Below are 27,139 nucleotides of genomic sequence, written 5' to 3'. Positions count from 1 at the left end.
CAAAGAGAGGATACTTTTGCCTGGGTAGTAGTTCTGCACTGAGTAATAAGCTGGTGTAAAAGAAATGGCAGATTTCTGTTTTGGAGCATGTGGTAGAATGAGATGTTGAACCATGGGGTGGGGTCCATTTCGACCTAGTTTGACTTGTCTGTCAGAGGAGCTCTGAGTACCGAAACACTGTTCATTTCTGTTCAAAAGGGTAACAGAATTTAGCAGGAGAGAACACGGTAACGCAGGAACAGGTGAGCACACAGAGCAAAGAGCAGCTGACTAAGAGATGACAAAACCCCCATCTCTGAGTAGGTGGGAGTGACAGTGACGACACTCCTGGTGATGTGTCAGGTTTCTCGGTGGACATTTGCTCTGGCTGGACAGCCAGGAGCTTGCATGTGATTTAAACTATTTTTGTGCATTCACCTTGCCCTCTTGCCCACAGGGGATCTCCAGCAGCACCTGCAGGCCATGTTCATCCTGCTCCGCCCAGAAGACAACATCAGACTGGTAGGTTGGCTTTCTGCTTATCTCCTGTGAACCAACGCAAAGGTTAAGCACCACTTGACAAATACACCTGTGTAACTCGGGAGCAGTGGTGTGTGTGTGTGTGTTGGAGTGGTTTCGTCAGCAGGTTTGGGGAGGCTTTGCAACCACAAAGGTAGAAAAGCAGCTAATTGTAAAAGGCCTGCTTTGGTTGTTCAGGGAGACAAATTGTATGGCTAGAAGGTTGTCTTTGAACCCAGTACTGAGTGTGCTCTCATAAAGTATTGTAACAGTTGCCAGAGAGGATGGGTAAATTATCTTGGTGTCCTGTTTAAATCAAGAGTAGGTGACTTACATCTGACCAGTGTGAGCATCTGCCCTTCTATCAGAGTTCAGTTGTGTTCCTCACTCTGCTCTCCTGACTTGTGGCATGCCAAAAGGCCATGGCTGGACAGGTGGGAGCACGTAGGATCCCCATGTGGCCATGCACCTACGCTGAACCTTGGCCTTCTGCTTTCCTGGGCTGTTGCCTCCTATAATGATACAACAAAAACGAGGCATTGCTGTCCATAGCATTGATGCACAGTCCTGAAGACCTCCAGAAGCCAAATGTGAGCAGTGAGGAATTTGCCTGGGACATGTTGAAGTGCTCTACAAGGCCAGGCATGACTGCAGTATGTCTGCAGCTCTCATCACTCAGTAGCCTGAAGTTTCTTTCCTGTGTTTTCTTGGTGCATCTTAGCAACGTCTGCCCAAAGAAGGACTGCCAGCATCACAAGTGTTGTTCTGGCACCTCTGGTTTGCTGACTCCTCCTGAGCTGTGCTGGAGATGGACTGATTGTATGAGTATAGCTAGGAAACCGCCAAGGTTACTATGGAATGCTTTAGCTTCCCAAGTGACCACCAAAAATAATAGCCAAAGGACCCACTCCCCTAAACTTTGCCAGGCACACCTTGCTGTCACTAAAATTTCGGCGAAAGTGATGGGAATGAGGGTTCTCAATGCTTTTCAGAATTTGAGCCAGGGTTAGAACATTGGAAGCTATTGAACAAGGCATTGTTCAGCAGTATCACTGGCTACATTGTGTGATTTGGGACAAATTAGCCTTAACAGCTGAATAAGGACTTTGTGGGCTGAGACATAAACCCTTTTGTCCAGAGCTACATTTGGAATGCTGAAATCTTGCATGAGGTTAAGTTCGATAGTCTACTTGAATTTAATTGATTCTTGATGAACGAAGGGTGTGCAGGGCTGCAATGGACTCTCTCATAAAACAGCAGATACAAATGAGATTTGAAATATAAACAGTACTGAGAGAAATGCATTCTCTTCATTTTGTTGGTTGCTGTCATTCAGAGGGCAGGCTTCACAGCTCAGGGGGCAGCAGAGGAATCTAATCCTCTAAAAACCTACACTTAAAATTTGGAACAACTCTTGTTTCTGTTGGAGCTGTTGGCAGAGGTTTTTAGCCTTCCATGAAAGCAGGATTAGAGCCATAGTACCAGTGTAAGATCAGTAGGAAGGAGGAAAAGCAGTTAAGAATGCAAAGTGATTGAACATGTTCCTGTAGCTTAGCAGAGCTGGGAACTTGAAAGTTGGACGTGCTTTTTTTGTCTTCAAATCAATTATCTCCATGAGAAATGTGTTTTTGTATGAAACACCTACTATCATGGAGCATGAAAGGTCAGTATGAACTTCTCAGAATGTGCTGTTCTTAAGGGCTGGTGAAATATCACATCATACTTCTAATGATACAAGAATGTAGCAGAAGATAAAGTTGGCTTGTGTTCAGGTGAGCCTAAAACTTAAGAAGAGTATGGCTGGCCCCGAAAGGACTACAGGGGATGACTTGTTTTGACCAGACTACAGATAACCTTCCCAAACTGAGGAGAAAGCCAGCTCTGTGTAGATGAGCTGGTTGAGAAAGAACTTTCCACCTCATCACAGTTGCTGAAGCCAGGCCATCCTCCCTAGAGTGACTGGGATTTCAAATATCTTCATTTAAAAGGCATCAGAGCACTTGGTGTGCTCCTGCTGGCAGGTGAGCATGTGAACTAGCACTTCTTGGAAAGGTTAGAGATTCATTTGTGATTTGGTAGGCATGTTGGGGCTCTAATAGTAACTTTCAAAGTTGGCTGGTTTACAGTGTCCAATCTGCTGTTTTCTCCAGTAAATTTAGCAAAACAAGTTATCTGCCCCAGTCATGGTTCTTTACTTTGTGCTAAGGGTGTAAGTGTTGAACCAGAGATCCACACTAAGCTATGCCCTGTTTCTCTTAACTGGCCTCTGAAAATTCCACCCCACCAGCATGTAGCTACGTGACCTTTGCTCACTGTTTGTCTCGCCCTGTTCTAAAGGGTCTTGCATTAAGACTTCCCATTACTCCTGGCCAAATGGGTTTAGCAAAGTATGTTAGATTTTGTTAATCCTCTTGCTGCTGGACTGTCCTCAAGAGAAGCAGAACAGAAACTCCTGTGTGGATGCCCCAGACATGGGGCAGCTGCATCCGTCTGCTCCTGTTTTAGGCAAGTCTGTGCTGCTTGTTGAGGTTTGGTTTTAACCACCAAGACCTTGGTGATTACTTGCTCTTCTAGGTTGAAGAGCACCTTTCTGTTTTCCCACAAGTGGTTAGTTCTAGAAACAACCATCTTGGGGAGGATTTGCACCTTGAAGGACTGACCAGTTTGATCCTCCGTGTTTCCAAAGGAATCCCAGTGACTCAAGAAGCAAGAAGGAAAATAAGGCTGGTTTTAGCATGACTTATCCTAAGGAGATGGGGTGGGGCATAGTCTCTGGCTGTACAGAGCACGGCTGTCTGCTGGCATCAGCATTTGGGTAGTTTCTGTTGGTCTTTGGTCCCACTGGGCAAGTCTGGAAGACTCTTATCAACACCATCTCCTGCCTGCACTTGCTATTCTGCCCCATCACCAGAGCTGCTGCTCCCTGCAATGCCACTGGGAAGCTTTCCCTGCCGTGTTCAGCATTCCCTGCCACAGAGCACTCCGCGGGGATGGCAAGCTCTGTTCAGCTGCCAGGCACTGGTTTAACCTTTGCTGTAGACTCCACCACGTCTTGTGGTCAAGATTTCCCAGCTGGTGGACAGGAGAGCTCTGAGGAGATCAGAAGGGGCTTCCTCTCAGCTGAGAGGTGCTGTTCTGACCTCAAGACTGAGTTGTAAACAACTAAAGGAGCATATTGGGAAAGACAGCCTGCTCCTGAGAGATCTCACACAGTAGGTAATTTTGGAGCTTTTTTAAGGGTGACTGTTTAAACTGGGGTCTCTGAGCCATGACCTGCTGTGAAGGCCACCAAGAGGTGTCTACACAAGCAGTGGCTCAGGAGGGCTTCTGGTGCTTGAGGAATTTGGGTTCAGTTTGTGGAGGATGTCAAACACCACTTCAAACTTCAACCACTGGGTTGCAAGGAATTCAGGAACTGGGTCCCGTTGCAGCAGGCAGGGATCTGTCCACAGCACAGTGCAAGGCTGGGCTGGGACGGCTCCTTCTCGCCTGTGTTTGCTCTCTGCAGGCCCTGCTCAAAGTTCAAGCAGCAGTTTAACAGTGTGGTAAACACTGAGGCCAGACAGAGTCTTGGGGTTGGATTGGGCCATCCAAAGTTAAGGTTTAGTATACAGAATTAAGACACTTCCTTTCTAGGGATGTCCTAGTTTCTCTGCTTGGGATCCTGTGACTAAAATAGCTGCAAACAGCTTGGAACAGAGTCCAAGAAGTGTTGCAAGTAAAGGCTGCCTGCTGCATGTGTTGATAAGCAAAACTTTCAGTGCTGGGCTCTCTTCCCCGGGCTCCTCATTAACCAGCAGTCTGTCTGCAAAATTTCCTGGAGTCCCTTCAGTTCTCACTCCTTGTGGCTTCTGGAGGAGCAGCTCACCTCAGTGCAGCCTTCCAGGAGCTTCAGCATTGATCTGACACTCACAATTTAAGTTCCACTGCTCTCTGAATGCTCTCAGTAGTATTTGATTTGGAGGATTTTGGGCTGAACACCAGTCCTCCTAGAGCTCTTTTGGCACTGGGGTACAAGTGAATGTGGCAGGAGCAACGAGGCACGATGACTTTCACCTTTCCTGGGCAATCTAAATCCAGTGAAGAATACAGCTTAATCATAGGGATATCTTTTCCTGCCAGGTGTACGGCAGCACGGTTGCTTCTGCACCGGGGAACTTGCCAGAAGAATTCAAAGGGCCAACAGGAAACCACATTTGAATTAGATCCTGGTTTTCTGTCCAGCTGCCTGGGCAGCTGGTGGAAAGAGACTCATTGGAGCTGTTGTAGCACACAGTAGTTTAAAGGAAAGCTCTGGTTCTTGGGGCAAAGCCCTCTGAAGTTGAAGGTTCAACACCCGTCTGTCTCACTGATGGTCCATGAAGCTCACTGGGCTGGGACCAGTCAGAGGGCTGAAGGTTGTTCAAAATCAGCCTTGGTGGGACAGAGCAGGGCCTGCAACCAGGTGTGCAGAGTGCACCAGGAGCATCCCAGCTGTTGAGGAAGGCACTGTGTGGGAGTAAAACACTTCTTACCCAGCTGAGGAGCATGGGACATCCGTACGAGTCCAGACTGCATCACTGCTTCTGTGCCTGTCACTCAGCATGAAAAAGTGGTCTATAAAGGTAATAATGTGTGTTTTGCTGACTGCACTGCTGATCTCTTCCCCTTCTTTTCTTCAGGCTGTAAGACTGGAAAGTACCTACCAGAACCGCACTAGATACATGGTGGTGGTGTCCACCAATGGCAGACAAGACACGGAGGAGAGCATCGTCCTAGGAATGGATTTCTCTTCCAATGACAGGTACTCAGAGTGTCCAGGTGGGGAAGTCCTTGTGCTCACCCCCACATCAAGTTCAGTGTAGAAATCACTGTTTGGTGTCTTGTGTTTCCTGGGGATACACTGCTTTAGCTTTTCTAGCCTAACATTTTTCTTGAGATCCAGAATTGCCTTTTTATTTCTTCAAAGGACGTGGTAAATGTGAACATAGCAGTGCAGGTCAGCATTTCCTCATTCCTCCAAGCCTCAGGCTTCTGTGAGGATGTTCAGTGCCTCTGAATGATCAGGTCCCCAAGCCCTGCCATCTGCACACCAGAGACAGGGACAATTTGCATGCAAAGAAAGAAAAAGCTGCAATTAGAGAAGCTGGACCTCAGGGTTCAGGAGAGCAGGTAACAAGAAAGTGACTGTCAGGCAGCCCCTTGCCAAGGTCGTGGCACAAAGGCCTGATGGCACTGTCAGGGTTGGTGATGGCAGATCTTGCACACCGTGTGCTGTCCCCAGGCAGCAGTGTGTCCTCAGGGTTTAGTGCTTCTGCTTCGTTCATTTAAATTCCTGCTGACCTTTCCACAAGGCTCTGGAGTGTGGCTGGGAAGCAGCTTTTGCTGCTGGAGGGGCTGTAAGCCAGGAAACAACAACCCAGCAGCTTCAAGGGCAGAACCTTCATATTTAGAAGGGGACAGTGGGCACTTTGGAGAGGGCATGGGGGCACATGACTCTCTTAAAAAGAGCTTTAAGTAAATCTTGGTCTCTGCTGCAAGACAATCAACTGGATATTCAACCAGTTTTGGAGGCTTCATACTTGTGCTTACTTCCAGCACAACTGCTACAGGTGTAAGTCTTGCTTTTGACACTAGTTGGAATAAATTACTTCCAGGTAGTTAGTAGGATCACTAGAAAATATTTTTGAACTATTTGGCTAAGAAATTGCCTTCCAAACATTGCCTGCTGGTCACAGCAGCCACCATGCTTGGTTTGAATGCTTAGCTTGGGTGATGCCTGTTAAAATGGGGGACCAGCTTGATGCCACCCCTGGCTCCTGTCTCTGCACATGTGTGCACAGCTGTGGCTCAGAGATGCTCTTGCCTTGGGGCAAGAATAACTTGTCCTTGCACAGGTTGCTGTGAGCTTGGAACTCGTTGTTGGCTGTGATGTACCAGCACAGCCACCTTTGATAACTGAGAGCTCGCTGGTATTCAGTCTCTAATAACATAGCAGGGTCATTTTAGCTTTGTGCTGGAGTTCCTGGGGTTCTGGATGGTCACTGTGATCTGCCCTCCCCGAGCCCACTCGGTATTTATAACTCCATGTAGACTTGTTGCTATGGTCTCTGATAAGCGCTTGCTGAACAGTATCACTAAAAATACCCCGGCCACCTTGGGAAGCCGTTTAAAAACACATCTTTCCATGAGCTCATCTCATGTTGTCAACAGAAATAGCTGCGTGCTGCAGTGTCTCCTGGTGCTGGGCACCAGGCATGTACATTTCCAGGGCTCCCTGTCTGACCCTCCAAAGCCTGGTCTCGCCCTCTTCCCGCTCTTCTCGTGAGCTGGAGACTGGCAGGGGTGCTGGAAGTGGTGGAAATCTGGGAGCACCTGGTGCAAAGCATAAGAGCAGGAGGCAATTGAATTCTGTTCTTCAAGATGCTGCTTTGATTATGGAGCAGTTTTGCAGCTTTATGACTTTCAGCTCTTTCAGTTTGACAACCTGGAGCAGGTTGTGTTGGGTTCCCCCGCCCCTGCCTTTTTTCCATCGCTTGGTTTCTGCTCTTAACTTGGCTTTTTGCTCAGCCTTACAGAAAACTGGTGGGACTGTGAGGGCAAAGAGAGCAAAGCAGCTGAGAAAGGAGTGGGATTGCCAGGGAGGTGTCTGTATGGGATGGCTGTTGTGCTCATTCTTGGGGTGTGGGAGGGTGAAGAAGGGTCAGGAGTCAACCACAGGTGATACAGGCTGTGATTGCCAACCTGCCATGCTGCCAGTCACCCTGCTATTGCACTGCTCTGCTCCCAGTCCCCAGCAGCTGTGGCTGAGGGACAAACAAGAAAATAAAGCTGTGGATTGCAAAATCAGAGCTAGAACCAAACCTCTTGAGCCTGAGAGGGATTAATCTGTAAAGAAAGCCTTGAAGACTGTGAGCCCCCTCTGACCTTCTGTACAAAGTTCAGTGTTTTGGGATCCTGTTTGCTCTTCTCCTGGGTGTGTTAACCCTTTAAGCTTGCTTGAAAGGATATTGCTGTACCCTGAATCCGGTTGGTGTTCCTTGCCAAGCCCCTGTAGAACAACATTGGCACCATTTGTCACTGAAGCAACAGTGGGATTTTTCATTTTCTTTTTTTTTTTTTAAATGAATACAAAAATGTGCAACTATTGCCATGAAATTAGAATAATAACACGGTGCTGTAGTAGATAGACTGACTTTCTCTTTCTCACTGCAGTAGTACTTGTACGATGGGCTTGGTGCTGCCACTCTGGAGTGACACCTTGATCCACCTGGATGGCGATGGGTGAGTGCTTCTGTGTGTTCTGTGCTAATACAGCTTAGAACCGGGTGTATGGGGAAGGATTCCAGTGCTTGCAGAGCCCTTGCAGGTCCAGCAGCCCTCCTCTGTTGACCTGTATTGGGTTAGTAGGCTCAAAGGCCCTCAATCGCAGTGGTTGTGGCAGGGAACGCCAATAATTGACTTATCTGTGAATAAACACGCACTGAGACAGTGGCTTATGTGTGTGTTTAAGCTGGAGTAAAGGAGCTTTTACTGGCGAGTGGGTGTGTAGTGAAAGCTCCTTAAAGGGATCCTATTATGTGTTCCTCCATCACGCTTGCAGCAGGCAGCACTCAGCCCAACATAAAGCAAGAATGATGTTTCTCTGCCAAATAGACACCTGATTTGCAGACTCCCGTTTGTGCCAGTTACTCAGGCTGTCCAGTGCAGTGCGTGGAATGACTTTTCTTTCCTTGGTAGCTGCCCCAGGATCTCTTTAGCTGGATTCTGTTGCTCCCAGCTGTGGCACTGAATTTGTGTTGCCAAGGTAAACAGCACAGCCCAGCACTGTCCCACTGTCTTAGTTTCGTTCCCAAACAGCAGCTGCTTAAGAAAGTTATCTTAGAGCTTTTAGTGTGCTATTTTGATCTGTTTGCTGGCTGAACTCAGCAGTGTATGCATAGGGCTAGACCTTTGCTGTTCTAATGTGCTACAGACTATCAGTTATTAACTAAAAAGTGACTTTTGGGACACGTTTTTACTGTGCCTTTTTTCTTCTCACCAGAGGGTTCAGCGTATCAACAGATAACAGGGTGCACATATTCAAGCCCGTGTCTGTACAGGCAATGTGGTAAGTATTTACTACAAGCTATCCCAGTGATCCTTTTTCCAGGTATTTTGGCTGCTTAAGCTCTTAAAAAGCAGGTGCTGCTTTACATTACTGGTACCTTGAGACCTACTTGAGCAGCCAAAAGTTTCCTTCAGAGACAGGGAAGGAAGTTTGATACCAAAGGAAAAAAGCCGTGTAAGTGCTGGTGTACAGCAGCTTTGTCTCAGCTGAGGGCAAGGAAGGAATAGGGTAATTTTCCTTGCAAAGGGCTGATGCTTTGAGCCCAAAGTCACATTGCTTTGAGTATACGTTTGAAATATTTTGAGACATGTTCATTGTGATAGAGGAAAGAGAAGCTGCATGCATTTTTCTTTCCTTTTAGGGTGGTTCATGTAGTGATCATGAAAGTATTTCTGGCTTGAGCTTCTTTGCATTGCAAAAATACATCGCCTGTCAGCGATGCTGCTGTCACCCCAATGATTTTGACTTGGATCCTTCTGATCCCAGTCAAAGATTTAAAATAAGCTAAAAATAGGAGAGGGGGATTTGTTTCTCAGCAGCAGCTGAAGAAACTTCTTATACCCTCGTGCAGTGAGAGAGGGCAGACACCTAAACATCTCAGTACAGTCCTGAGCCCTTGGTTGTGCATGTCTGATTCCTGGGTGTCCCTGCCCTGCATGCAGGGCAGCTGATGGCACAGTAGGAGCTGTCAGCACCCTGTCTTGGACACAAACTCTGTGCATCTTATTTAGGGCTTGGGTATTTGTAGCAGATTTTGGAACCAGAGACACGGGTGCCTCTGCCCTCTGAATTGTGGGCACCTTCACTGCTGTCCATGCTTGTTTTGGCATGCTCCAATTAAGACATGCAAGCTCTGGCAGCACTAGGAATCCACAGCCTTGCGGGACAGCCTCCTGCACAGTGCCAGGGGTTTGTACTAACTGATGGGACATGAGCAGCATCCTGGATTTGGCTGCTGTGTAGTGCTTGATACCAGCCTGAGGGAGAAATGATAAACCTACAAATATCATTCCCTTGCTAGGTCTGCTCTGCAGAGTTTGCATAAGGCTTGTGAAGTGGCACGGAGCAACAATTACTATCCAGGGAGCCTCTTCCTCACGTGGGTCAGTTACTATGAGAGCCATATCAACTCCGACCAGTCGTCAGTCAACGAGTGGAATGCCATGCAAGATGTCCAGTCCCACCGCCCTGACTCGCCTGCCCTCTTCACAGATGTGTAAGTTGGGCTGGCTCTGCTGAGCCAGTATGTGACTGTCCCCAAATGAGGAGAGAGTTTCCACAAGAGATTGCTCTTAATTAGGTATTAATAAGGAGAGGCTTCCTGTTCCGTGTAATAAGTGGACTCTTGGTTAGGTAAACACCAGCACTGGAAGTTTAGCCCTCCTGGGGCTCCCTTGCATCTCCTGCAGCCTCTGTTTTCAGTTTAGTTGTTTGCCTTGGGCTTTAGGCTTGCAGACCTTTGCTTCTGCAAGGTAAGTCCCGTGTTACTGGTGAGAGAGGTGTGGTGTACCTAAGCATTGTCTCTGCCGGTTTTGTCCTCTGGTTCCAGGCCTGGAAGGAACAGGTTTCTCTGGACTTTGTTCTTACACTGGCACGTGGCTTTGCACATGTTTAGATTAACGTGGTCTTTTTATCCTTACTCAGTTCATTTTGCTGTAAAGTGTTTATGTATGGACTTCAGAGCACGTGAGCTCCGAAACATCCTCATCTCGTCCACCTGAAACACCTTAGAATGAGGGCAAAGAGCAGTGCAGGTTTTTGTCATTCTGAGGAGCTCAGCAAGTGTGGAATGGGACAGTGTGTAGGTCCCACGATGCCTCCAGCTAAATGCTTGGGTATCAGGTGATAGATGGTCCAAAACAGTGGCTCAGGTAAATGGGTAGATAATTTGGAAAGGTAGAATTTACAGGCTGTATCAACATACAAGGTTTACCACCCCTGTCATTAGTAACTGCTGATGGTGCTGATACCATATAACATGAAAGTAGTGTGTGACCAGATGTGGTGCCAAGTGTGAGGGTTTTCAGTTGCCCATTTTGTAATTACTTCACTGGCCCCAGCTGCTTTCCCAGGATAATAGTGCCTTTGGTTGATTTATGCTCCCAGATATTTCCTGTTGCTGGAGTCCAGTGAGTGAATAATGATGCTAAGCAGTTGTTCAGCTGTGAACAAGTCTTCACACTTGATTGTTTTTTAATGTACAAGGCGGGTGGCTGGAAAGTTTTGGCAAGCTGACAGATTAATATTTTCTTGTAGCTTTTCATATATAAATTTTATCTAACCCACCCTTTCCCTGGTGGCAACTTGAAATTTAATGATTTCCTGGGGACACTTAAACAGCATTCTCTTAATGGAGTCCTGAAATAGTGCATGAGGTTAAAAGAACCAGGAACTTTCATGATTTTTATTTGTGAACCACCAGTTGAGCACTTGCAACGCCCGTGCCCTTGCCAACCTGGCAGCCTTCCAGGGAAAGATGGTGGGAGATGTCACTGCTGGGTCCCTTCTAAAGATGCTGGGTGAGCCAGCCCTGTGCTGCTGCTCTGCTGCAGCTTCTCCTGGTGTTACTCAGGCTATTTTTGCAGCTGGTGATAAGGCCCCTGGCAGCAGAGGCGGGAGGAATGCAGAGGCTTAGCTGCCCTCGTCTCTCCATGTAAGGAGTTTTGGAGCTGTTACCTTTCCAAGAAAGGTAGGGAGAGGCTTAGATATTGCTCCAGAGGGTATAATGCAGCCATCCCAATTTAAATTTTACCAAATACCAGAGGTTCTCTGGATGACTACAATGGATTAGGAGCATTCAGTTGGTGTCTTTCATATACGACTGTGAATCTAAACTGGGCTTTACTGTCACCTGAATTCCCTCCAGCTGAGGACATGCCTGGGGGAAGTAGTGTGAGAGTCTGAGACCCTGTAGAGTATGCAGTCTATACCTATTTTAAAAGTGTCATGAATCCAGTTTGTCTCCCCTCCCAGTGACTCTGTTGCTTTCTTCTGACAGCCCAACTGAGCGGGAACGCACGGAACGGCTGATTAAGACCAAATTAAGGGAGATCATGATGCAGAAAGATTTGGAGAACATCACCTCAAAAGAGGTAAGTGGTGAGGGGAGCAGCCCTGGAAGTGCTGTTGTGCAAACTGAAGAGCTCTGTGCTTCATGCCATGAAGAAAGTCCAGAACAAAAGCTTCACGTGACTTCCTTGTGTCCCTCCTCCTCATGCAGATACGCACGGAGCTGGAGATGCAGATGGTGTGTAACCTGCGGGAGTTCAAAGAGTTCATTGACAATGAAATGATAGTGATCCTTGGGCAGATGGACAGCCCCACACAGATATTTGATCATGTCTTTTTGGTGAGTCTTAACAATGAAGACAAGAACACTCCTAATACTTCCCTGAGTTGGTTGACATAGGGGCCTCTGGAGGAAGTTAAAGGAATTCTAAAGGAGAGATTGGTTGATCTGGGGTCACATACTCTTAAGCGAGACAGTAGTGAACAAGAGCAGCCTGGCTTTTTGGCTATGCTAAGCTTTGCCTTGTAGCACCAAGCTGTAGACCCTGTCCCTAGAGGATGAAAGGAGAAAAGTCTTAATTCTAACAGTTTTTCGGGGCTGTTTCCATTGATGTAAGACCAAGTTTTGTGGCTTTAACTGTCCAGGGTACCCACATGCCAAGTTCTTGTGTTTGGGAAAGGCATAACTACAGCAGAGAGGGAGGGAAGCTGTGTGACATCCAGGTGGAATGACGCTCTTGTAACACGGAAAGCTCTGAGTTCGTGTGATCCAGGAGGACCAGAGTAACATAACAAAGAATCCTGGAGATAAGTCACTTAAGGAAACAAAAACATTTTGCTGTTTAATGTTTTGCTTGCTTAGTTGCTGCTGGGGCCTGTCTTAATTACTGCAGCTCCATCTGATGAGTCAGCGTTCCGCTGGATTTCCCAGCCCGGGAGCCATGGACACAGGTTTGGTTGGGCTGTCTAGCCTGTGAGGTTGGCTTCACTTTAAACAAAGCCATTCCTCTTGGACCAGCTGGTCTTTCCAAATGGAGAGAGCCTCTCCCAGTCTCCGGCTCAGAAGGGATGGTCTCTATTAATGTGAGCACTCCCAGGATATCGCGTTGGGGTAGAGCCAGGAAACTTGGAAGTACCTACGATGTAAGGGATTTTTTTTTGCAGACTATGTGTTACAAGGGGAGAGAGAGACCTGTTACAGGCTTATGGTACTGGCCAAAAGCTGCACAGGCAGCTGGATCTACTGCAGGGCTTGGAGTCTTGGCTCCAAGCGCATTTAATAGGGAGAAAACCTTTCAAAAAAGGCTTGCAGGCAGCAGCACCAAGGAGAAGTGCTGTGGTTAGTGTGTGGAATAAAAGTATTTGCAGAGCAGCTGCTGTGGTGAGGAGCAGTGCTGCTGGGGCTGGGCACCAGCTTTGCTCAGGAGCATGTGTGCTGCAAGGCAGGGTTGTGTTGTGAGGGCTCCGAAAGGCAAGGAGCTGTTTCCTTCCAGGTTGAGGCAAGAACCCTGTGGGATCCCACTTAGGGAGTACTAAAACAACTGAGCAGGAAATAAGAGACCTAATGATGTTGGTAATTATGGATCAAAGGACAGGAGAAAAGGCTTTCACCCCTGCAGCATTGTTCTCTGTACCTGTGGAAACTGATGGTTCCCAGGCCTGAATTAAATTGTTCTTCCTTGACTAGAAAGAGACAACATTAAACTGAGTCTGGGCCTTGGTAAATACAATCATTTTCATCTAGATCATCTTTCCATTTGGGAGCCTTTTTAGGGCCGGGAAGCAGAGAACTTGTACACCTTAAATTTTGAAGGCAACCTTTGAGTGGTTTTGTCCTCAGACAGGTTTGTGTTTGAGCAGAAAGCAAGCAGCTTGGAGGCCCTGTGTGTGCTGCAGAGGACAGGGTTACCTAGCCAGGGTTAGTTAAATGTGTTCATTTCTCTGCTCACACAGGCTTTGAACGTGGGGAGAAGAGGTGTAACCCAAGTGAGCTTAGGTGTTGCTGCCTTTGATGTTCGAGATGGGTGTTTCGTGTATAAGGAGCACCTGGATGGTTTTTAAATGCAGGCAGTTTCTCCTCTGTGGGGCAGAGCTGGCAGCAGCCTCCAGGGAAAGGGTGGAGTGGTCCTGTCTTGCTGAGGTTGATTTGTCAGCAGTTTGCAGGAAGTGCCAACACACAGTGCTGGGCTCTTGTTGGCAGAGCTGCTTCTTGTTTCAGAGGGGATCTGGTTAATGGGGTGAGAGAAGGTGCTGAACATCAGTGCTGGTTACCAGTTGTGTACCCCTATGCTCAAAGGACCCCCAGCTCTTCAACCTTTTGCTGGTCAGCTTCCTCCTCTGGTTCACTGGTGACCATCCCTCCCTCCACCAGTTGTCTGGCCATGCCTTCCTTCTACCTGATGTGTCCCTTTGCATGTTTTCCCTGCAGGGCTCAGAATGGAATGCCTCCAATTTGGAAGATTTGCAGAACAGAGGGTGAGTAGCTTCAGGCCATCAGCTTAAAAGCAAGAGCCTGGCTTTAACCAACAAACTCTATTCCATACCTGCTGTGTAACCTGAGTCTTACTAAAGGGTTTGCAGATCCAAACAAGCTCTTGCTTCCTCCAAACTCCTTGTCCCACGAACAGGCACCCTAAAGTAAAAGAATCTTCCTCCGACCTTGACTAATGTCCCCAAGGCAAACAAAGGAAGGCAGCAAGCTCATAGCTATAAGTAGTAAAAAGCTGCAATTACTGAACTGGATGCTGCATAGTTGGCTCCGTGCCCTCGGCCCCAGCCCGTTGTTCTGGACTGATTACAGAGGCACTTCGGACCTCCAGGCTGTGGCAGGAAGGAAAATGTGGAGAAGAGCATTTGGTGCTCTGAGTGGGGCCCAGTAGGAAGGTCCTGCAGCTCTCAGGCCGAGCACTGATGGGGTCCTCTGGTTCCTGCCATTCCTACTTTTCAAGCTTAGAGTGTCCTTTCTCCAGACCAGGTGGATATAAGCATCGGGATTGTGCAATTAAATAATTATTCATGGGTTTGGCTTATTTGTGCCAATCCAGTGGAAAAAACTAATCATGCTGCTGAATTGATAGTGTAATTCTATACCTCAGAAATTCAGCCTGGCAAAATTGACTCTTCTTGTTGAGCTCAGGCTTTGCTGTGGTTTCCTTGAGTCTGACAGGTCCTACTTGATTGCCAGTGATCTCATACCTGCTTGGGAAAAGGGGTGTCACTCCCTTGCAGCGCCCTTGTTCTGCCTGATATCCCAGCACGAGTGCATTTCATAAGCATCTTACAAGTAACCCTCAGGGCTAAAAATACTGAGTGCAGTGTACATAAATACCACACGCTTTCTCTAGCAGTTTCCTTTCCAGAAAATTTAGGGATAAGAAATAAATCCTCCCCAGTGGCTCATTGTCTGTTACATCTCTCTACTTATTTTATGCATTTGTTTATCTTTGGTCTTACTTGGGGGCTTAGTGTTCATCTTCCCGTGGTTTTGGTGCAGCAGGAGGAGAGATTCACAAAGGGGCTTGGAGAAAAGTGTGCAAACACTAATTGCAGGAGCTCCTGGGCATAAGTGTTGCTGACACATAGCATAGAGGTGGTGGGCAGTGTGACCTGACATAGTGCAGAGGAAGTTTATATCCATGGATCCCTGTTATCAGGCTCTACACTGCCCAGCAAAACCTATTGTCTGTGTTAGCTGCTGCTTCCTTGCATTAAGTCCTGGTTTCCCAGGAATTTTGTTCAAGAGTGCACTTCCAAATGCCCTTAGCAAAGCAAGGCAAGGCTGCAGTGTAGCAGTGGGACATCTCTCTGAACTGGCTGTGTTTCTCTCTGTGTTCCCATGCAGGGTGCGGTATATTTTGAATGTGACTCGAGAAATAGATAATTTCTTCCCTGGGCTCTTCGAATACCACAATATTCGGGTTTATGATGAAGAAGCTACAGATCTTCTGGCTTACTGGAATGATACCTACAAATTCATCTCCAAGGCAAAGTAAGTCTTTTCAGAAAACACAACATACACGTTTAGAAGATATATACTAAGCATTTTGTTTTCCTGCTGATTTTCCTAACTGCTTTTCCTCCTTGCCTACCTAGCATCAGAGCATTTTCATTTTGTGGTTTGCAGTAGAACAACATCTCCGTGCTAGAGGCTGCCCTGAACTGCTCAGTATCTTTTTGGGATGTGTTTCTAAGTTGTGACACCACATTTGTGGTACAGGTTCTCTTTTTACTTGGAATACTGCTTGATGCCAGTGGGCCATTTGGGCTGAGCTCAAGGGTGCCACATTAGTCTTCAAGGGTTTTCCTGTATCTCTGTGTTTATCCACTTTGCAATAACAACTTCAGAAGAGCTGTTGTAACAAAATCTGTTGCAAATATTAATTAGACCTTGTTCTTGAGTTTCTTTGTGTGTCTTGCTCCAGTTTGTAAATTGGATTATCAGATCACATCCCAGACTCTGGCTGCGGCCACAGTGTTGAAAATACGTTTGATAATAACTCTGGTAAAGAAGTTGCTGCTTTCTTAAGCTTGTCATATGTTTTCTGTTTAATGATCCTCTTTTGTTCTTTCTCTCACTTCAGGAAAAATGGTTCTAAGTGCCTGGTGCACTGCAAGATGGGAGTGAGCCGCTCAGCATCCACGGTGATTGCCTATGCCATGAAGGAATATGGCTGGAACCTGGACAGGGCTTACGACTACGTGAAGGAACGGCGCACCGTCACCAAGCCCAACCCCAGCTTCATGCGGCAGCTGGAGGAGTACCAAGGGATCCTGCTGGCCAGGTGAGTGGAAGGAATGATCCTGATTGTCCATGTTAAGGCATGACACATCAATGGTTGACTCTGTTCTTATGGTCAGAGCTTGTATCACTGCGTTGTGCAAGCTCGGGATCTTAGGAAGGGTAGCACTCTGTTCTCAGGGTTATCTCAGCTGAGCCTGGGAAGACGGGTGTAACAAGGAGCTTTCAGGAGGCTGCTTGACTTCTAGGATGTTTGGTTTTTGGAAAGTAGCATCCCATAAAGTGTTATCTGAGTGCAACATTCAAGAGCTATGCAGGCTCCAACAGAGATAAATGATATCCCTGTTGCTTGTAACATCACTTGGCAGGGAACTTGCTTTGTCTCCTCACAGTTCCCTGTTGAGCATGCCCCTCCTCAGCAGCTGGTCTGGTTTTATTTAGATCCCTTTGGTAAGTGTTGGTGTGAGGGGAGGGGACAGGATGTTCTGTGCATTGCAGCAGTGGTGTTTATTCCTGCCTGGAGTCCTGAGGCTGGTCTGGAGCTGGGCCTGGGTATGGGCAAGTGTGTTGTAATCCCAAGCCTATCACCTGACTAGCAAAAAGAGATAAATATTGCATGTTTCTAAGCTGTGTTAAGCAATGTCTTCACGTGATCAGCAGGAAGGAGGTAGTGATACTCTGTTTTGCCAGATTATGGTATTTTGTTTGGGATCCTGGTGTGCTTTGCCTGGGAGCAGATCTGCAGCAAACAGTTACTCAGTCTGAGCCTTCTGCCACAGGGGGTAGCTCTTAGCAGGTTTGGACCAAAGTAAACAGTAAATTTCAAAGCTGCTCAGTGCTATTGGGAGATGCCTGCTTATTGTGGAATTAATTTAGGTTGGAAAATAGCTTTAAGGTCGAGTCCAGCCATTGTTTTTTATGCTGTTATTTACAGCAGCTCAGTCACTCATGTGCTTGCTTTAGGGCACACTTCTTACCTCTGTCCCCTGCTTGATTTTGTCCTTTCATGTCAGTTCTATCCACTCGCAAAGACCTCCCTTCCCTTTCATTCTAGTAACTTATCCTTCCTTCTTTGCTCTCTACCTGTTCCCAGCAGCCTGACTGTGTGTGTTGCTGGGCCAGGCCTGGATTCCCAATTTTTACACCAAACCCTTGGTGTAAGCTCCCCTGTCACTGTAGTGTGCTTCCTCTTTCCCTCTCTGCCCAGGTAAACCACCTCGAGGCTCCTCCCAACTTATTCCCTGGCCAGGTGCACCCACAGGATCTTCATCCTCCACCTCTTGCTTTGCCTGCTTTCCTCTCTCCTGCTCCCCAAACCCTGCCTGCCATAATGACCCTCTTTCTCGCTAAAAAAGCAGCCAAGTGGTATCGAGTCTCAGGACAGATCACATGGAATAGATAATTTTAAAAAACAGTGCCCTGCTGGACTGAAACCCTTTGGGACAGACACCACACCTGCCTTGGGTGCCTCATGTGACACCAAACATGCTGCTGGCACCAGTTAGTAAAGGTCAGTGCTTAACTCTGGGCCAGAGATGACCTGACCAGTGTGGTTTGCATTGACCACACTGGGAACTTAGATCTCGTTGGGGTAGATTGGATGGAGAAAAAGAAGCTTTTTAGGTGTGAAAAATGCACCAACAGGTTAGTGAACACCTGTGAGGAGCCCTGGTGTGGGACCAGCTGGTCTCTCACATCTTTAAGCCCTCAGGCTAGCAGTTGGTTTGGGTAATCTGCCAATCTGGTGGTTGGTGACATGCCTGCAAAGCCACCCTGTACAAACATTTTGGTTAAGGATTATTTTTCCCTTTTAGTAATTTCTTTTTTGGAGGTATATCTTTCTTGCTGCCACCATTTATAGGCATGTGGCTTCCCTTCCACTGAATCACAGCCCTGCTCCTGACCTACTCTGCAAGTCCCTGTACAATGGCACAAACAGGATTACTTGTGAGGCTTTAAAAAATGCAAGAGCAGTGCATTACATCTGTGGAGGACGAAAAAGCCTGCAGTAAATGAAGCTTCACTGAAGGAAGGAATGGCCCCTCCATGCTGCAGAAACTGTCCCTCTTTATCCACTTCCTCTCTCAGCTCCAAACTGCTTTTTTTCCCTCTTTCTTTGTGTTATTCAGCTTTGCCCTCTGGCCACCTTGTTTATTGCTGCAGTATTCCAGGACAGGTAAAAAAAAAACAAAAACAAAAAAACCAACAGATTGACACTCATGTGACTGCTCCAATTTCAGGGGGAAGGTATGTGAGGGCAGCCATGTGCTCACACTATCCAGTTACGGTTTTGTGCTGGGGTTATGGCAACTGGGATATGTTTTCCAGCTGTAAAATGAAAACCCCCTGCCTGCTTTTAGTCACAACAACAAGTGTGTTTTGCTCTTTGGGACTGTCATGCTTCCTGGGGTTAGTTAAACTGTCCCCTCCCTCTGTTGATAAACACAGCAAGGCTGAGCCAGGCCTGTTTCTGTTATTAGTTATAGATAAGTTACAGGAAACCAGTGTTTGGGATCTCCTGTGCCTTGTGCAGCTTGTGAATCAGCAGCAGTTTTATACCCAAGCCTGGAGAGCTGGTGGGAGGTGTGGGGGACTCCTGGTCCAAAGCTGGTGTGGGCACAAGCACTGGGAATGTTGCCCAGGAAGGTCAGGGGGTGGCTGTGGGCTCTGGGAAGGGACGTGGGCTCCTGTTCTCTGACTCTGCATCAAGCACCTCATGCAGGTTGTCAGACTGGGGAAGTGTGAGATTGGAAGATAGCACAGCACACCTCTGCCAGTGGTGCTTGACATCTGATTCAGTCCTCAGATCTGTGCCAGTTGCTCACACAGGAGGGTAATTTTCACTTTAAAAATCAGATGTGCAGCAGAGGGGGCTGGATTTGAGCACTGAAGTGCCCTCAGAAAACACCAGCAGCTCCCCAGGCTGTATGAGCAGAGATGTCAGATGACAATCCCATACAGAGCCCAGGCAAGAACCTGCCTTAAGGGCAAGCCTGGTTCTGCTGCCAGTGTCAAACTGCTCCAAAACCCATTGGAGACAGAGCATGTGCACTTCAGGACAGTGTCCTTGGCCTTTGATCTTGACCCTCCTCTCCTGAGAAAGGACCTGTGTCACACGTGAAGGTTGTCACTGATTATAGGGTTGGAAAGCTAAATCTGCAATGGATTCTTTTCCTTAGCTGTTGGGCACCCACAGGTGAGCTGGTACACGGTAATTAGCTCAGTACCATCTGTTAATTAACTTCCTGTGGTCACTGGATGTGTCTGGGAGCGCCTGCTCATAACAGCAAGGTACTGGAGGGGTTTTGCAAGATCTCCTGCAGCTCCAAGGAGGTTTCTGTGGTTTCTGTGTTCCTCCTAGGGGCAATGGGTGGAAAAACATCCCTGTGGCCGTGGCCACTCAGCAAACCCTGGCAGCCTGGGCTAGCTCTGGGATTTCATAGCAAGAAGTTGCCTCCAGTGCTCTCTGTAAGCCCAGGTGCATGGGTTGGGGATTTTGGCAGGTGGAGATAAGGAAGGTGATGCAATGCCACTGGCAGTTGCTTGGCCTTTTGATGGTTCAGACTTTCCTAAAGGGGCTTTCCAGGAGCTGGAGGAGTTCTGAGCTTCCTTCCTGTGGAAGGTGGGTGGTAATTTGGGCTGTTTGTTTACCATTGAGGATATCTTACGTATTTTTGCACACACTCACCTCTACTCATCCCACCCTATCCTTTGGTTACAAGAGCCAGTTATTGATGACTGAAGCTACTCAGAGAAGGAACCGTGAGGGAAACTGGCCTTTTTCAGTGCCCACCACCTGCTTGTGTCCAGCACAAGGGGTTCTCTCTCATCTGGTCACTGCTCACCTGCTAGCAAATGGCAAAGTGCTGGCTGAGAAGGGACCAAATTCTGCAGTCAATTAAACATTGCATTTGTTGAGTGGACAGATCCAATGCAGCAGGGGAATAGCGAGGGGTGTGTGGAGCAGAATGGTGCCATGGGATTCAGCTCCTGGAAAGTGGCTCTTTACTGAATCAACTTTTCCAGCAGCAGGTTTGGCCCTGAACTGTTCAGGTGAAGCTGCAGTTGTGGTCAGTGACTCCTCCAGCATTTGGCACAGTTTTTGTTGTAGGTTGTGTCCTCTTACAACCTCTTACAAGGCAGATCTGGCTCTGGTATGTGGAAATTACTCACTGTTTTCCTTTGCTCTCCTTGCCCGCAGCAAACAGCGGCACAACAAACTGTGGCGCTCACACTCGGACAGCGACCTCTCGGATCACCACGAGCCCATCTGCAAGGCTGGGCTGGAGCTGAACAAAAAGGAGATCACCACCTCAGCCGACCAGATCTCAGAGGCCAAGACCAACGACAACCAGCAGCCCATGTCTCCCATCTACTCAGCTGAGCTGGACAGAGAGCAGCAGCTCCCAGAGGACACAAACATGATCGAGGACGTGTGTGTGAAGGAGAGAAGGATCCACTTAGAGTTTACTTGCAGAGACTTCCATGCTGAGCAGATGGAGGACAAGCTGAACCTGAACAATATCAATGGCTGTACAGCGGGGTGCTGTGTAGACTCTGTCCCCCCTGACAACTGCCATGCTTCTGAGGCCTTAATGCAGCTCCAGCACCCCTTGGAAATAACGGAGTTTCCTGATCTGACAGTGGACGATCTAGAAAAAGATGCCCTTAAGCCTGATATGAACGTGCACTTGGTTCCCATGGAAGAATTCACTTCATGCTTAAAAGACTTCCCCCAGTCCCCAAACCAAAATTCCCCAGGTCTCCAACAGAACCCTCAGCCCGAAGTGACGGACCTCAGCACAGACAGGATTGATTTCTTCAGCGCTTTGGAGAAATTCGTGGAGCTCTCCCAGGAGAGCCGGTCACGCACCTGCTCCCATTCCAGGCCGGAGGAGCAAGGGATTGGGAGGAATGGGGTCTCCAGGGTGCCCATGCTGGAAGTGCCACCTGCTGCAGATGGGAGTGCAGATGCTCGAAGGCACAGCCCTGGAAACTCTCCTCAGGCATCAGATGACTCTTCCACAGATGAAGAGCAACAAAAGGTTAAAATAACTTGCTCAGTTTTTTTAGGAACTGCTGCTCGATGCTGTCTGTGGGGTGGCTGTGGATGGGATTTTCTAGCCCTGCTTTCACTGGACAGAGTGTTTGGGGAGGGTTTGCTAGATGCTTCTCCCTTCCTTCACTTTTAGATACTTGCCCTTTTCTGCACTTTTTCCTTAAACATCAGTTTGCTGGCATTGGCAGGGCCGTGAGCTGACCTTGACCTGACCTGCTGTGCTGTTCTCGTGAGAAACTTATTTTTAAATGAGTTTTGCATCAGGACAGCAGAAAGGTGGGACTTGACCCACTAATTTAGCCAGACCCTGAGCCCAGCCAGCATCCCAAATCTGCACAGATACTTATCTGACTTGAGAAATCCACCAAAGAATGGGGCAAAACTGGCCCTTTTCCCTGGTTGGGAAGTACCAGCATTGGGGTAGTAAATCAAGGCAGGTGTAGAGCTTCCATTGCTGGAGGAAGAAATTAACCTGTCCAGGTCTGGAGTGATGGGATTGGGCATGTCATGGCTCACTTCTCCTGGGTAGAGAGATGGTCTTGACAAAATTTAGTAACCTCTAAATTTAGGTACCTTTTTCTAGTAATTGCTTTTCAGCCTCCAGGACTCTCACAGGGATTGATGATGTCCTGGGCCGTCATTTTCTGGGAGCTTCTCTTATTTAAATTCCACACTGAATTGCTTGAATCTTTTCCATCTCCATGTGAGGCAGTAAGGCTCTTCCAAATATAATAGGCCAGTGCTCTCTCCTGTGATTTGGCAGAGAGTGTCTGTGGGGATTGGGATCCTCCCTGGCCATTTTCCTCTGGGAAACCAGAGTGTTTCAGTGCTTGGTCATTCTTTTTGCTGTACTTCTGTTTGCTCCATACATGAGCAGAATTTGTCATGTTTTCAGTTCAAAATGGCACTTTTAGCAGTATTAGGATTCTTTCTGTTGGACTTTTCTTCACTTAAAAAAAAAAAAGCTACCTTTTCCTTGGGGTTCGTGGCACTTAAAGTTCTTAGATCTCAGTCTAAGTGAAGATCCAGCCTGGAATATGTTAAATTCAGTCCCAGAGACAGTAAAAAAATCTACATTAGTGATCAGTGCTGTGGTGATCTCTCTCCACACACTGCCATATGCTTTTTTGTTCCTTTGGGGATGTGCACCCCTATTTTCTCTACCCTGCTGCTGTTTGCTCTGTGTCAGCACAGCTGATGCACTCCATAATTCTGTCTGTGTGTTGCAGGAGGTCCCTGAGCTGCCTGGTGCAGGTCATCTCACGAGATCCCACTCGGAAAATGCCATTTCTGTGAAGGAAATTATCACAGAGATCGAGTCAATCAACCAGGGAGTAGGACCTGCCCAGCAAAAAGAGGGTTCAGCCAACCTCAGCCAGACACCAAAGAGGAACATGGTGCATGACCTGCCAGTGGAGGTGATTTGGGCATCAGAAAAACTGGAACAGAGTGAAGGAGCCTGTGCTGGACACCAGGAAAAGGAGAAGGACCCTCTGCCAGCTGAGCAGGAAGAAGCCCCATCTCTGCAGCTGTCTTCTGGTAAATCAGACCTGGAGGAAAGCAGCTCTGGTGGGGAGCAGCAGGAGCCTCGTGGCTCTATCAACCCTGAGCCCAAGTGGTGCCCCGGCTCCGTCCGGCGCGCCACTCTGGAGTTCGAGGAGCGCTTGAGGCAGGAGCAGGAGCACCAGCACACAGCCCCAGCCTGCACTTTACTGACCCGCAAGAACTCCAGGAACGACTCCCCTGCTGCCGAGCTCCTGCCACGGGGGAAGAGCGAGGAGCCACCCCTGGAGCTGGCTCTGGAGGGTGACAAGGTTCAGGGTCCAGGCACTGAGGAACCACTGCTGCCTCCTGGGGCAGAGCAGCCTGTGGGCAGACACCTGCCTGCACCCCTCGGGCCCCCTGCCCAGGAGTCCCTGCCCGCAGAGCCCAGCCCAGGGCGGGAGGGAGCGGCACAAGAGCGCAGGACAGTGGTCTCGTTTGACGGGACGGAGGAGCCATCCCTGCCCTCCCTCCTGCCAAAGAGAATCGAAATCATCGAATACACCCTCACGGTGAGGCCTGCGGAGCAGCGCCCCGACACAAGCTGTGAGCAGGGCGGGCTGGCCACGGCCACCTCGTCTTTAGATGAAAACTTGAACCCCTCGGTGTGCTTGGAGAAGGCTCCAGCGGATCCCTCACCGCCGGAGCACACGGTACGCAAGCAGGCTGCCTTCACCGTGGGCAGCCCCAGCGAGGAAGGCGGTGGGATATCTGCTCACCTCGGCGTTGCTTCTCCCTCTGCCCAGGTCACCTGTCCACCTCCAGGCAGCCTCGAGCCCTCTCCTTACCCCTACGTCATTCACCTGGAAGGTGTCACCGAGCAGAGCACAAGTACAGACGATGAGCCGGTCACGCCGTGTGGCACCGAGGGAGATGCAACTCTCCCGTTCAGGGATGGTCCCAAACCTCTCTGCGGGGGCAGTGCTGGCATCTCGAGGCAGCTGAGCAGTGAGGACTTCACCAGGCAGCATGCTGAAAACATGGACTTTCTGGACATCTCGTTCCTGTGTTACAGCCTCCCGCACAGCTCCAGCAGCCGCAGCGTGGAGGAGCGCTCCAGCAGCCCCGGGCTGGTCAAGCAGCGGGCCAAGGAGATAGAGGCTCGGATCCGGCACGCAGGGCTCACCACGCCCTCCCACATGAAGCGCTCGGCATCCCTGGCCAAACTGGACTGCCTGGACCTCTCCAAGGATGACTTACGCGAGAGGGAGTCAGCCTCTTCCGATGCCAACCCGGTGCTTCTCACCTGCGTTGCCCTCGGTCGTGGCTTTTGTGGGGGGAGTTTCGAGAAGGGCTCGGAGAGTCCATGTGGGAAGCATCTCCTCTCCTCCCCAGGGCCCACTAAGCATTTTGTGGAACAGCTCAGAACAGCCGAGTGCATTGCCCAGAGCAAGCCGGTGGAGAGGCCGCTGGCTCAGTACGCCAAAGAGTGCAGCTCCAGCCAGCAGAGTTTGTGTTCCAGTGCAGATCCGACGTGGACTAGCTCCGGGGAGAGCCCTCCACTGCTCCAAGTGCAGGTCCTGGACTCCTTGTCTCCATCTCAAGCTCTGGCTGTCGCCCCACGGCAGCAGCACGGGAGAACTCACCCTCTGAGGAGGCTCAAAAAGACCAATGACAAAAAGCGGACAACCAATCCCCTCTACAACACGATGTGATCCTGGGCCCTTGGCTGTGATTTCTTACCCAGAACCCATGGTGTTGCTTTCACGCAAGGGGCAGGTGTAATATAAGGAACATGCACTTTATTGGTTAATTTTATATATATTGTCATTTTACTGTTCCTGGCGCATGTAGGTGTGGGTTGGTTCTTCTGTGTGTGACTCTGACTGCAGGACTGTTTGGGTTTTTTTAAGTTTAACTCAGATAACCTCAAATGTTCTTTTTTTGTTGTTGTTGTTGGTTTGTTTTAAAAGAACACCTTTACCATGAGAAAATTGATGTTGGCTTGCTTCGGCAAGGTGGAGTTTTGCTTACAACCAGATCCTAGTTCCTAACTTGAATTTTCCCCATGCCTTGAAATGGTGCTGGGCAGTTGGTGGGGTGAGAGCCCCTGTAAATGTGAAGGTTGTGCCAAGGTCCCTTTGTTTGGCCTTTCTTTTATTCTGTAAACTGGAACTCCACGATGCTGGCAGATCCCTCACAAAGCTGCTTCAGGACAAACCCCCTGGGCTCACTTCAGCTGGTGCTTCCCCAAAAGGAGCACACAGGGGTAAGTCCTCCCGAGGGATGGGCTCTAATAACCCTGGGCAGCACCTAGACCAGCTCTCCTGTCTGCCATGGGGCACACAGAGCTCTCTGCTCTGTGCTGAGGTGGGGCAGAGCTCCTCCAAGAGCTGCCACATTCACCTCTACCCCCAAAGCCAGTGTTCTTTTAAAACAAACGCCTCATTAGGGTTTTAACCCTCCCATTACTTGAATACTGCTGTGGGCCTTCCAAGTTCATGGCCATATCATCTGTCCTCTGCCCTCCTCCTACTGCCTGCCCTCTGCCCCAAAGCTGCTCTTGTGCTGCCTGAGTTTCCCTCTCCTCTCTGCCACGCTCACGGGTGTTTCTGGCCGCTCCCCAACCTTGAGCTGTTTTTGTTACATGACATACTGCCCTTAATGCAAAGCTTTGTCCTCTCTGCTGTCACTTCTGACTCTGGACCCAGAGAGAAAATCTTTTCATGAAGATTTTTCTTTTTTTCTATTTTTTTTTTCTTTTTTTTTGGGGGGGGGGGGCCTAAATTGTATATATGATATTTATATTAATTTTTTTTTGGTCTTTTCTATGTTTTTTTTTTTAAAAAAAAAAGAAGGGCAAGACTGTGTTCTGTAAACTGGAAAACAAACCCACCTGACTCAAACTCAGTGCTGTTCTTTGTGATCTGCACAGACACGGGAGTGGATTTGACATTTTAAGCTGTCTTCCCTTTCCAAAAGTGAGCCTCGATGCCAAATGTGTCCCTTCTCCTCCAGTCCTGCGTGAACCCCTGTTACCCCATGGTGGGAGGGGCACTGTGTGTCTGCCCGTCTCCTTCCTGCTTGAAGCTGGGCTCCAGGAGTGCCAGTTGGATGTGGAAAGCTTTTGGCTGCTCCAAGCCATTCTGCAGGTTCTTGCTTCCCCAGAGGAACCGTGTGTGAAGGCTCTGCTCCAAGTTTCAGCAAATTATTTTGTGGTTTCTGAGCAGTTTGGCTAATCAAAGCTCCTCATTTCTAGCTGTGTGCATCAGCAAGTTGTCCCTGTGCTGTAGGAGCAGAGGGAAAGGCCAAGAGGAGCTCTGGGTCCTGTCCGCAGTCCTGTGGCAGGTCCTGAGCTGGTGCTCGGCTGGGGCCCAGACCTGCCCTCTGGGGAGGAGCAAAGCAAAGAGAAGATGCAGAATGGCTCAGGCTGCTGAAGCCCAGCACAGAGAGGACATGGTGTGGGAGGAGCAGCAGCCAAGGCCATGCCTAGAAAGCAGCCCTAAAGCTGCAGAGCCTTGCAGGCTCTGATGGGACAAACTCTTGAGCTGGAAAGGAGTGCATGGCACCAGAGTGCTCTGGAGTATTGGGAAGCAGCATGTGCCTGCCCTGGGGAAGGGGTGTCAGCGATCCCCAGCCTGCCCACAGCTGGTGGCAGAGGATAGCCGAGCAGCTGGCAAGGTAATGCCACCTTGCTGCGCTCCATTAGCTCCCAGGGGTCCTCCTGTGCTGCCTTGCAGCCTGGGCAAGGTCTGAGTCCGCCTGTGCTCCAGCAGCCATGAGCACTATCCCTCCCTTTCCTGAACTCTGGCAGGGGCTTGTCACCCATGCTGGAGCACAGCCCTGTCCTGGGTCAAACAGCACGTCACCCCAGGCCATTTCAGTCCCTAGAAGTCACCCAAGCCCCTGGCCCAGGAGGCCAGATACTTCTTTGGGACACTGAGAGACATGTGGCTTCTCCTAGCCCGCTCCAGCTGGCTCCGGAGCCAGGCAGACCCTGTGGAAAGGCCAAGTGGCTCATGTCATCTTGAGAAGGGCAGGTTCAGTCCTTACCTCCCCCACAAACTTGCACCAGGCCCCACTGCCCACCGTCCTGACCCCAAGGACATGCCTGCCTGCCCCTCCACAGGTGGAAGGGACTGGGTGCCACCAGCCTGCCTTGCATTGGAGGGTGCATGCTTGGCTGGCAGCATGTCCTGGTGACGAGGATCTGCTGGGGAGGGAAAAGCCCTGTGTAGAATTTTTTCCCTTGAGAAGGCAGGAG

The 27,139-nt window shown here is 49.0% G+C and overlaps 1 protein-coding gene across 3 annotated transcripts in view; it reads left to right on the top strand.

The window, feature by feature from the left end:
- Window positions 1–25,781, top strand: part of SSH2 (slingshot protein phosphatase 2) — an 88,338-nt gene extending 62,557 nt beyond the window's left edge. For all 3 annotated transcript variants that reach the window (XM_082294923.1, XM_082294922.1, XM_082294921.1), the window contains 12 exons: window positions 437–501; window positions 5,160–5,281; window positions 7,693–7,761; window positions 8,522–8,587; window positions 9,609–9,803; window positions 11,586–11,679; window positions 11,808–11,936; window positions 14,025–14,071; window positions 15,438–15,584; window positions 16,177–16,377; window positions 20,536–21,379; window positions 22,623–25,781. In XM_082294923.1, coding sequence (XP_082151049.1) covers window positions 437–501; window positions 5,160–5,281; window positions 7,693–7,761; window positions 8,522–8,587; window positions 9,609–9,803; window positions 11,586–11,679; window positions 11,808–11,936; window positions 14,025–14,071; window positions 15,438–15,584; window positions 16,177–16,377; window positions 20,536–21,379; window positions 22,623–24,590 — 3,947 coding nt within the window. In that variant the 3' untranslated portion in view covers window positions 24,591–25,781. The remainder of the gene's footprint in view (window positions 1–436; window positions 502–5,159; window positions 5,282–7,692; window positions 7,762–8,521; window positions 8,588–9,608; window positions 9,804–11,585; window positions 11,680–11,807; window positions 11,937–14,024; window positions 14,072–15,437; window positions 15,585–16,176; window positions 16,378–20,535; window positions 21,380–22,622) is intronic.
- Window positions 25,782–27,139: the final 1,358 nt, after the last annotated feature.

The sequence above is a fragment of the Coloeus monedula genome (genome assembly GCF_965178545.1).
Source record: "Coloeus monedula genome assembly, chromosome: 20".
Lineage (NCBI taxonomy): Eukaryota > Metazoa > Chordata > Aves > Passeriformes > Corvidae > Coloeus > Coloeus monedula.
This window is presented reverse-complemented; position numbering and strand designations above follow the sequence as displayed.